The sequence below is a fragment of the Orbicella franksi genome, chromosome 8, assembly GCF_964199315.1.
Source record: "Orbicella franksi chromosome 8, jaOrbFran1.1, whole genome shotgun sequence".
Classification (NCBI taxonomy): Eukaryota; Metazoa; Cnidaria; class Anthozoa; order Scleractinia; family Merulinidae; genus Orbicella; species Orbicella franksi.
The window spans coordinates 4,645,286-4,656,320 of record NC_138152.1 but is presented as its reverse complement, the minus strand read 5'-3'; the positions used below and the strand labels follow the sequence as shown (position 1 = coordinate 4,656,320).

At 38.7% G+C, this 11,035-nt stretch overlaps 3 protein-coding genes across 3 annotated transcripts in view; all 3 read left to right on the top strand.

The window, feature by feature from the left end:
* The first annotated feature begins 8 nt into the window (after window positions 1–8).
* LOC145495261 (uncharacterized) lies at window positions 9–1,861 on the top strand. Its single transcript, XM_081474854.1, has 2 exons — window positions 9–731; window positions 1,572–1,861. The coding sequence occupies exons 1-2, from the start codon at window positions 52–54 to the stop codon at window positions 1,852–1,854; spliced, it is 963 nt and encodes a 320-aa protein (XP_081330980.1). The 5' UTR covers window positions 9–51; the 3' UTR covers window positions 1,855–1,861.
* LOC145495260 (uncharacterized) lies at window positions 1,860–4,471 on the top strand. Its single transcript, XM_081474853.1, has 2 exons — window positions 1,860–1,897; window positions 2,585–4,471. The coding sequence occupies exon 2, from the start codon at window positions 2,737–2,739 to the stop codon at window positions 4,213–4,215; it is 1,479 nt and encodes a 492-aa protein (XP_081330979.1). The 5' UTR covers window positions 1,860–1,897; window positions 2,585–2,736; the 3' UTR covers window positions 4,216–4,471.
* Window positions 4,472–4,556: 85 nt separating this feature from the next.
* The window catches only part of LOC145494102 (uncharacterized), a 32,911-nt gene continuing 26,432 nt past the window's right edge, over window positions 4,557–11,035 (top strand). Inside the window, exon 1 of the mRNA XM_081473573.1 lies at window positions 4,557–7,434. Coding sequence (XP_081329699.1) covers window positions 7,412–7,434 — 23 coding nt within the window. The 5' untranslated portion in view covers window positions 4,557–7,411. The remainder of the gene's footprint in view (window positions 7,435–11,035) is intronic.

Sequence of the window (11,035 nt, the reverse complement as noted above, 5' to 3'; positions counted from 1 at the left end):
GCCCTACTCTTGTTCTTATATTCTCCAGTTCTTCAATAATAGAAAAAAATCATGGAACTTTATGTGGTACTTTCAATATTTTTACTGCTATATATTAAAATACTTCTTCCAAAAAGGCTAAAATTCTTGTTGAAAGCGCTTGTGAACTTTCTCAAAAATACTAGTACCCAGTATTTTCTAGCGCTGAACAATTTGCGCCTGGTGAAAAATGCAAGAATCGTCTTGCCTGGAAAAATGTTAGCGCGTTTGTTTGGGATCAGTGAGCCCTCTGGCGGTGAATCCAGGACAAAACACCAAGAGAGTACGTCATCTTTGCTCTTTGGCTCAAAGAATACGTCAGGGTTTGATAAACTCATGTTATGCGGGCCTCCACAAAGCGGTAAAACGTCTCTTCTCTTTGAACTTGCGCTGAGCTTTGCAGACGAAGAAAAACACGTCTTGTACATTTGTCCCCAAAAAGTCTCCAAACTTCCTTTGCGAGCTCCAGGAAGAGCTCAGCCAGAAAGTGGTACCTTGAAATATATACAGATGGTTTATCTGGAAACAAGGGAGGAGTTTTTGAACTATCTGGCCTCAATACACTTCTCAACATCTAGAGTTTTCGATGCAATCATTGTGGATGATATAAATGAGTACTTTCCCGCAACAATCAGGAATGAAGATCTGCCGTTAGTTGCCAAGATTTTTGCCTTAACAGTGGATGCTTTTCTCTTTCAACTGTCGAAGCAAATGTAAGTAAATGAAACCAGCGGGTTACTTTACTGATGGAAAGAAACGCATGGTGGAATAGTTCCACACCAAGATTTGCAAGCAAGACTTCACCTGGGTTGAAATTTCACCTGTCTAATAGTAATAAGTAGAGCCTTTGAAGTCTTCAATTAGGCTGTCATAGGCACTGAGGCAGGAGCAGGGAAGTCTCTTGCTGGCTATCTTCACTCGGCATCTCATCTTTTGCTGCTTTGCCACTGGTGCTGCAGCACCTAGGACACCCTGCTGACAGGCTAGACCCCATGTGTATCTCCCTGGTAAACATAACCTTGCAGCATCACAACTTTCTATTGAGCCCACTTGTCTCAAGATTTTAGCACAGCACCATAACAAAAGGAAGAGAACCACATGTATGCATATAAATAGAAAACCATGCAACTCTTTTTTCATGTTCAACATGGCTAGTGGCATGGATCATGGGCACAGGTGCCCTACAACAAAAACAATGACAATGACGTGCAACATGGCGGCCATACCCCAATAATAGGTCAGCCAGGATTTGCAGCCTTGGTTTGGAGCATACATCATCCATGTTATTGATCAATTGAAACTTGTTGAAACAAGGTATCTGCTGACCATTATCATGTGACCATATCGCAGGCTCAGGTGTAGAGTTTATTGAGGTCACAAGTTCTTATGAAGTTGACTGCTGACCAGGCTCTGGTTTTCAATTGGATTGCAGGCTCAAGCGAGGTTAACTTATTTTAATCAGGAGCTCTGCTTTTAGGCTTGGTTAAATCTGTATATTAGTGTGTAGACTGGTGCTGCAGTACAGTTGAACTTGATTTTTGTTTTCCTTTTAGTAATCAGCCTTCAGGTCAACGACAATCTGGTATACTGGTGATGTCAGTCACTGTTCCCAGTGGTACCAAGTCTGTTCCAAGGCAGTCATTCTATGAGCGATGGGTACAGTGTTTTCTTCTAACCCAAGAGAAGGGGGCCGACCTCTTTGAGATGTCAGTTTTACCGTCTCACACAAGGGATGGCTCTTCATTGACAAATGTTGTCTACAGAATCATTGATCAGAGTATTGTTGTTCAGGAGATTGAATATTCTTCACAATCTGATGGATCTTCAACAGAATGAGATCCATCAACCCTTAGCAATGATCATGAGAAACCAAATACAGGTATGTATAGCTAGTTAATAAAAGGTCTATAAATTGCAAGTCTATCTTTTTAACCAAGTTTTAGGGTCAAAGGTGAGAGTACTGGCATTCGGTCTTATGGACAGAAAGGACGCAGCAAAGTCACAAACAGGTCACAGAAGACTCGTAGAGGGCAAGTATTCTCCCAGTAAAATCCTGAACACATTCGAAATATAACTTTTTATAAACAGAAAAGGAGCTATTGATAGGACTGTAAATGTATGCTGAGCACGCGAATTGTACGCGACGAGCACGTGCCGTTCGAAACTGAAAATGTAACAGATAAAGAGCTGAAGGTGATAAGTCAACTTCCGCAGCGTTTTCGAGGAGGAAAATCTCGCGCGCAGCTAATAAAGCAATGTATTTTGTCTCTGGCTGAGAGGAAATTAATACTAAAAAAATTTCGGCTTGTGCTAGTTTTAAAATTAGAAATTAAGAGTCATACAGAATAAATCTTGTTTATTTTTAAGTCGCGTCCTCTAATTAGAATTTTCGCGTAATCAAAGAGGATAGGCTCGCGCGGTATTTAATTAAGCAAAGCACTTCATCACTGCTATAGGTGGATGTACGGCTGATTCGATTGGTAAGTGCCATTTGCTAATTCAGATTGTGTTCGTTCACATTAAAACTACTTGAAATTCAAATTGATTTGCAGACTTATGTTTGCAGGTTATTTTTTAATTTCAAGCCGCTCTTTGCATTAAAGAGGATGAAAACGTTGGATTTCAGCCAAGGACGGCCAAGAGTTGAATTGTGTTCTGTACTGCGTGCTGTGTTGTTCGTATGTTTGAGGAGGAAAGCGATTGAAGGAGTGAAACAACATGACACACATTACGATAAGGTTGGCTTCCCCTCCAGCTGGGAGCAAAAATGTCCGAGAAATCATTAGAATTAAGACTCCAGAGAAGCTACTACCATTTTGTGAAGCTGTTCCTGGAAGTGTCATAGTCGAGACCGAAAAAACGAAATTTAACATGGCTGATACCTTTAATGAAGACAAGGCGGTACATTTGGTGAATGGAAACTCTCACGGTTTACCACATTGTGTAGAATTTAATTCAAATGCCGAAGAAAGCGAGCCTACTTATGTTAACACGAATGGTGATACGAAAACAGAACAATCAAACCGATTTACATCTCATGTAAACACAGAAAATGAAAGCGAAGTAAACGCAACGGATATGATTAATGGAGAAACGAAGTTGAATTGTGAGGAAAATTCGCAAGCACGGTGTGACAGTTGTGGGCGAGTAACTGAACGTGAAGAGTTTGAATCAGAACTTTATATAACTCGCAAAGATTTATCTTCCATGCAAAATCAGTTGGCAATGTTTAAATCCAGGTTAGAAGAGGAAGTTATTGAGAGATTTAAACTGGAGGAAGAGCTTAAGTCTGAGGCTGAAACACACCAAACTGAATTGAGCATTTTAAAGGAGAAAATTGAATTTATGGAAGAACATGAATTTGAGAAAACTAGGCGAATTGAAGAGCTGGAAAGTATGATTGACGCTTATAAAGAAGAGAATGAAAAGTCTTGGGAGGAGGTGGAAAATTTGAGAAGTGTTGTCAGTAAATATCAGAGCGAGTTGTGTAAGCTGAGAGAGGAGGCAAACAACGCTAGCGATCAAGCGGTTGAAGCGATCAATGAAATGGAACTGTTGACAAAGAAAACCGAGAAAAGCGAACAAGACAAAGACAGAATTCGCAAACAACTCAAATCTGAAATGGAAGAGTATTGGAGAGAAGTCCGCGAATTGAGAAACGCTTTGGAAAACTGGGAAAAGCTTGACGTCGAAAGAAAAAGTCGCATTCAGACATTAGAAAACGAAGTTGCGTCTTATAAAGGCCTTGTGAATGAACTTCGGGAAGAGCTTACAGAATGCAGCAACAAAACCGCAAGCGATGAAAGGAATCACTCAAAGGAGGATCCGACAAAAAGCGAACATCTTCTGGTCCTCTGTCATGAATTAAATGAAATTTTCAGAGAAAACCTCAACAGCCAGGGAAAGTTTTCTGAGTTGTCTTTCGTTCTTGCTGCCACTCAGAAAGATCTTGAAGAAGCCAGGAATCTAAGCCAGAGTCAAAATCTTGCGCTTCAAGAGTTTAAGCGAAATTACAACGATTTACATGATACAATGCTGGCATTGACTGAAGAGAACCGACATTTAAGGAACAGTTTAGAGAAAAAGAGTGGGAAATTCACAGAAATTAGAAGAAAGTTGCTTGTATCGGAAACAGAAGTGTCTTGGCTTAAAGAAGCGTTGAACATTGTTGATAATGCCAAGAGAAAGACAGTCTGAAAGTCAATGGAAGTTGCTAATTAACTTTTGAAAAGGAAACACTGTTGAAACATTTGTCTACCTTCAGTGGTTCCATCGAGGATTTCCTTATAACGTTTATAAATTCCATAAGAGAAACCGAAAAATTATTTCTTATTTTTGTCAAAATATTTTCATATGTGACATTCAAATATTCGTAATACGCAACTCTTTTTCATTATTAATGTGAAACATTTAACAGAATTCCTATATAAATAAATTCAGACATGTTATCTTTCGAGTTTTCTGGGGTCTGCCTGCAAAGTCCTGAATTTTTTTTTACTATTAAATATAAAATTTAATGATCAAAGTGTTTTTTTACACGTTCAGCCCTTCTTTTGTTGTCATTCGTGGTATTTAAAACAAAATTAAGAAGAGTTAAAAGCCTTCCACTTGTTTATTAATTTATCAGGCGTCACTTGTGGTAACCCACCACGCCATGTTACAGCCAATGAAGTGTCCTTCTAGTAATTAGGGATCTCTTTCACTTGACGCATCTGATACATCTTAACTCTTACCTTTAATCCTTGAAAAAGCGTCGCTAAATATTAACAACCAGAAGATTTTCTCAGATCCCTGCCAGTATCTGTTTATAACTTAATATATATGATAATGTATGAATTTGATTGTCATGCAAAAAAGCCCAGAAACCTTGAAAGAAACACAAGCATTGGACCTCGTCCACACTTCGCCGGAGAAATTTAAAAACGCAGCTTTATTTCTACGGTTAGGCCTTCCGTCCACACTACTCCGTCGCGAAAACGGAGCTTTTCGAAAACGCTTTTCAAACCAGAGGAATTTGAAAACGCCGGCTTTGCGCTTTAGTGTGAACGGAAAATATTTTGAAAACGTAGCTTTTCGAAAACGATAACAGTACAATAATCATGTGACTTCCCCGACCGAGGTTTGCTCAAACACAAATCCAAAATGACCGGTGATTGTTGCGTTTTTAAATTCCTCCACTGTAGTGTTTCCGGAAAACATTTGATGCGTTTTCAGAGTGAAAGCCCCGTTTTCAAATTTTTCTGGTGTAGCGTAGACGTGGCTTAAGACTAGGGCAACAAGCGTTTGTTTTTTTCAATCCGTGTATTCTGCGCAAAGTCGTCGTAGAGTCGCCGAAGGGTTTCCGATTCTTTTTGGTTTTTTTTTTATTGCAAAAACACATAATTATTTACATGGCACTTTAATCTACTTTCAATTCAATACTCTTTATCCAATCAGAAGCTGCGATAGAACTCCGGGAAGGTGGTCAGTCGAGTTTGTCGCCGCCAATCGTACTTCGGATGAAGACGAAGAAAATCGCGTTATCACAAAACAGGACGAGCACATTCCAAAAATACTCCTAGCTTGCTGTGTGAGTTGCCTTGCAAACTCTGTAGTCAAGAATGTGGGCCAACCGTAGACTCAAACAGTAACTAACCCACATTTGGTATATTAAAATTTAAAGTAATTAGTTGACGAGACTTGCGGAAGAAAGGACTTCTACATTAAGAATTTTCTTTTTTTATATCCCTAAACCGCATAGGTAAAGTCTGTATATATACGAGCCAAGTGGCTCATCAGGCCGGAGCTTATCCCGGTTTCAGTAGCATGACGCGACTAGGAGTATTTCTACTCACCCCTGGTTGGGATGTTAGTCCATCGCAGGGTCACCCCCCCAGCATTAAGTTCGCCGGTACCCATTTATACACCTGGGTGGAGAGAGGCACTGTGAAAGTAAAGTGTCTTGCACAAGAACAAAGCACAATGTCCCTAGCCAGGGCTCGAACCAGGACCGCTCGATCCGGAGTCAAACGCACCGGCTAACCATGGGTCTACCGCGTCTCCCACCGCATGGACCCTTATTATAAATGGCTTCCAATCTAAAATTCTTTTTGCAGACCTCGTTTGAGAGTAAAAATTCTTTTGAATTATCAACTCAAAAACGAGGTTAGTCAAACTAAGTTGTTATACTTACAAAAGAAATTATAATTAGCAGCCATTCAAGAAAAAGCGCTGTAGTCATAGTACAATTTAAACTGTAGGAAACGATCAATCTTCGAAGGATTCATCCTCGGAGACCAAGGGACAGTTATCTGGAACAGAAGGAGGTACACCCGGCAACAATCGCTTTGTTTTTTCCGTGTTTACCTCATCCCGTACTAAATAACTGCCTCTGGGTCGCCAAGGAGGCAAAAGATATCGCTCTGAAATGGTACATGTCTTATTTACGCGGCCTCGAAACCCAGTGACAGTTTTAACACAACTCTGATATGAAAGTCACGAGATTTGTTAAATTCAATATTCCATTTATTGATTTAGACAGATTTCTTAAATTAAACAATCAGATATTTTGAGCCTAAACCAAATCAACATTTTGATGCTAATGACACAGAATTATATGACGAGAAACTTTATTCTAATTAACTCACATTATTATATCACATCATTATATGGCAAGTATAGTCTTGAGGTAAATCCGAGCGTTCTAATTGGCTCTCACTTGGTCGGGATTTCGCCATACGGACCGTGTCCATGGAAACGGTCATAAACCGGGTATTTTTTTCTTCCGAAAGGAAATTTAAAATTGGCAGCTTGACGCGAATGCTATCTAATAAACTACTTACTAACCTAGCTTGATCGAGCCGTACGGTTCAATACTGGCTCGAGGACGTGGCAGCACGGACTGGGCGGCGCAGCGAGGTCCGTACAATAACGGCCGTCGCGCTTGGTTATTAGTAAGAGATCAATGTTATTCGAAACACAAATCATGTTATATATATATTGCCACAACCAGCAATCAGTTTGACTTCCAGACATAAGCGAGCAGTATGTTTGCCACCAATGTTGTTGCTTTTTTCTTTGATATCTCCTTCAAGCATGTTGCACATTGTACAAGCCCATTGTCTTGTAATATATCCCTCTACTGATATTGCCATGGCAACCTTCAAATTTCCTGTATCACGTGAGCATTTCTTACCGCAGTGTTGAATTAGGCTGCAGCAGGTTGCGTCGCCTTTCGCAGAGAAAATCGTGCCGGTTATTTTTATGCGCCGAGAATGCGCAGATCTTTGCTTTCGTTAAAACGATTTATTCAAATGAAGCTGTAAAGAAGTATATGGAAATCTTCGTTTTGATTTATGCTTGAAAACACTCATTATGACAAAAGAACAGTTGTGGATTTTGCCCACGGGTGGTCATGTTCACACGCAGCCAAAACAGGTAAATATTCCGCTTGAAATTCTGAATTTTGCAGCTTAGCAATGCTCACTTTTCGTTTCGTTTTAATCCCGTGAAATGCCTATCATTTTGCATGTATAATTTCGATATGATATCATGTCGCGTGTTTTAATTATTCAATATTTTCTCAATGGGGAAATATTTCTTTTGAGCTTATTGTGTGGCGAGAATTTCCCTGAGAATCGTATCAAAATTAAGATTTTCTTCGTTAATTGTAAATCGAGCATCGAAGGGCCGCCTTTCGTTAATTTAAATCTTTAATTTTTAGTAGACATGTAACTTGGAATACGAAAATAATAGTGATCATTTTTGCCCGTGTTTTATTTAACAGCTTTTCAAACTAAGCCAATAGCATTCAAGAACTTCTGACATGAAAGCCAATATTTGCCAACGAACCAAGCCATTATAGAATTTGATTTTGCCTTTGAAACTGATAATTCAGTATACAATTAGTTGTTAAAGCACAGCGATAAAGTGACCATTGCAAGCTGTCAAAAAGCTACATAAACGGTGTTTATGCCTTCCTGGAGAGGGTTCCTGTTTACAATCCTATGTTCTTCTCCCTCGATAAGGAAATCGATTGGTCGGGTTTACAGGAGATGTACTGTGTCGGATGCAATATTCGCCCGGTCACTGAGAGCAAAATATAGCACAGCCTTCAAAATTTCATTTGTCCAGAATTGCGTTTACAACACCCGAGTATAAACATTGATTTCTTTGAAAGAAAAAAAAATTGGGTGAATGGTTTATGTGTATAGTGCCATAGTATAATTTGTATCGCCAGAAATATTCTGTACCAACGTTTGCTTTTAAGGAAAATTCCAGTTTCAGTTATCTCGTCAATACTCGTCTGTTTTACTCTGATATTCTACTGCGCGTTTGATAACTTATGATGAACGAAAGTGTCTTATTCCCGATCACGAAAAAACATCTTTTTCAAAATGCGGCCACACAAAAATTCAAGTTTTCCAGCTTTAAACATGCAATAAAAATTGTTTTTACAACTGGAAGTTATTTTCATAATATCTGCAGCCTCCCAAGTACAGATGATCAGGAAATATTTTAAATTATTCAAACCGGTGAAGGTATTACACGTAAACTAAATATTCCCGCTATTCACCGGCTCTGAGGTGAAAACTATCTGAACATTTCGATTTTTTTCCTTTTTCGTGAAAAAATTTGGTTTCGCGAGATTTTCAGATTCTAATTGGCGAGTACTTTATCTGCAAAGACCGTAAATCAACCAACAATACAAGTCTTATTTACTTCCTGTAAGAAATTGTGCGTGGCAAGATACCTAAGCACTGAGCTTGTGTTTCTGTGACGGTATCTGCGAGATAACTCTGCATTTTAGACAGGTATTGAAGTATTTTGCGATACAAAACTGCTAGCTAACATAGAAGCCTAGTATATCGGAACACGAAACATACATAGATGTGAAAAAATATATCTAAATGCACCACGGGAGAAAACGGAACGAGCAGGTAAATACCGAAAATTTTTTATGTTAAACATGTTTAGTAAGGAGGGGTGTGAATACGTTTTCGGATCGACGGATTTGGCCTTAAAAAGCGCACGGATTGTGGATTTTTCCGGTAAATCGAGTGGATTCGCGGATTTGAAAACACAGTGGATCGTGGATCAGCTGTGAATTTTGGCGCGGATTCCGGATTGTGCCTGTCTTGATGTTCGAATCTTGGGTCCTAAACGAAATTTGGATCATAGATCTTTCTTCAGCCTTGGTCGGTACGTTTTTCGAACAAAAAAACGAACGAAGCTCATTTAAACTCAGGTGTGAGACTTTTATTGGAATTGAACTGTGTTGTAGTCATCAAGCATGTTGCCTTCTTTACTATTTGTGCGAAATTAACACTGGCATTCACATTTACCAGTATACCTTTGAACTTTTACACTTCTGTTTCCGGATGCGATTTTGGTTTCGGATTTGAACAAAAATATTGGCGGATCGACGGATTTGGCGCAAAAAAGGCATGGATCGGAGGATTGGCATACCCCTATTTACCCCCCTCAGTAAGGGTACTTTTTATTCGGTGCAATGTCGTTCGTTAAACAGAGTTCACAAAATGATTTCAGCCTCGACCTGATGCTGGGCAAATAATACTTTTGTGTAAACAATAATTTAAACCATAACTTGCTTTGTAATTAAGTAGTTTCAGCAGAGCTTTTAAATTTTTGGAGAGATTTCCAGGAATAAATAGCTTGTCTTGTTATGCAGATCTGAAGGATTAAAAGGAAACGAAACAAAACTAGAATCAAAGTTTCTGGCCGTTGTGTTAAGCTAATTGTACAGCTTTATTATAATTGAGTTTGTTTCGCCTTCTCGTTCTTTTACTGAATAGAGCTGTTTGTAAATAACGCGGGAAAATACTGCACGCTGATTGGTCGGTTGCTTCATTAGCAAATCCACCAGTCGCCAGGGAAAAGCGCGGTGATTCGGCGAGAGGTTTTTCCGCTGATTGTATTTACCTTGCGGTCGATAAGACCTGACAAAGATAGAAATATTGAAATTTATTTCATGCCGTAGTTCCGCACTTCAATTTCTGTCCGAAGGGAAGTTGACAAGTTAGCATCGTTGAAGATGTCTCTGTACTAATGTTGCTATGTGACACAGGAAAAGCTTTCCTACGGAATAGGCTTGGTAAGGTGCGTGTTCTTTTACACATTTCTTTTTTGCATTCGCTGGGTTTTCTAGCATCAAACCATTTGCTACAACCCACAACAGAGTCTGTTGGAAAAAAATATCTTTTCTTGAAATAATTATTCTTCTAGTTTATCATTCATTTTCAGTTTTTGCCTGACACAATCTAATTATAGTGATATATACCATATGTATCCCATTAAGCTATTTTAATTCAGTTATCTATGCCCCAAATATCTTCCTGTCCAAAGTCCAGAGCTGGTAATTTTATTGTTAATTGATCGGTAATTGCATTTAACTGGAAAATATTAGCATCAGTTTTGAAATCAATTGATACATCCAACTTTGACGGTAAATTTTTTTATCTTTATTCTTAAATAACTACGTTAGGCTTAGATATACTATGTTGCCGTTTCTCGTTGTTGTGTATGAAATACACTTTATTGAGGGTATATAGCAGCAAGAAAGAGCTTATTTCCCGCCTTATAAGTCTCATATCTCATAGTTCATTGCAGATTTCAAGCCTGAATACATTTTACGCTTCGTTTTGATGTTCAATATAAGCTGAAACTAGAAATAAGCAGACTTAATGCGAGATATAGTCTTAAGGTGAATATAGTCTTAAGGTGAATACCTCAACCAGCCACCGGCCGTCTCTGACTTGCTTGAAACTGATACCAGAATTTATCTCGGTCGAGTTCGTGCGATAACAACGGAGTATTTCTTCGCTCTCGCGCGTATAAAGGTGTTAACTCGATTTAAAATTTACAGTGAAGGAAAATAACACTCGGTAATATTTGCATTGTTTTATTTATTTCGCATATTAAATTAAGTTAAATTATGTTCTTAATATCTGTAAAATAGGTCTATTAATTCTATTATATTTTATCTAACCTGGCACATCACATAATTATTCTCGTCAAC

Coding starts and splice junctions, on each gene's coding strand:
- LOC145495260 (XM_081474853.1), top strand. CDS start 2,737: ATGACACACATTACGATAAGGTTGGCTTCCCCTCCAGCTGGGAGCAAA.
- LOC145495261 (XM_081474854.1), top strand. CDS start 52: ATGGAACTTTATGTGGTACTTTCAATATTTTTACTGCTATATATTAAA. Junction 732..1,571: donor TTTCAACTGTCGAAGCAAAT/GTAAGTAAATGA, acceptor TTTTCCTTTTAG/TAATCAGCCTTCAGGTCAAC.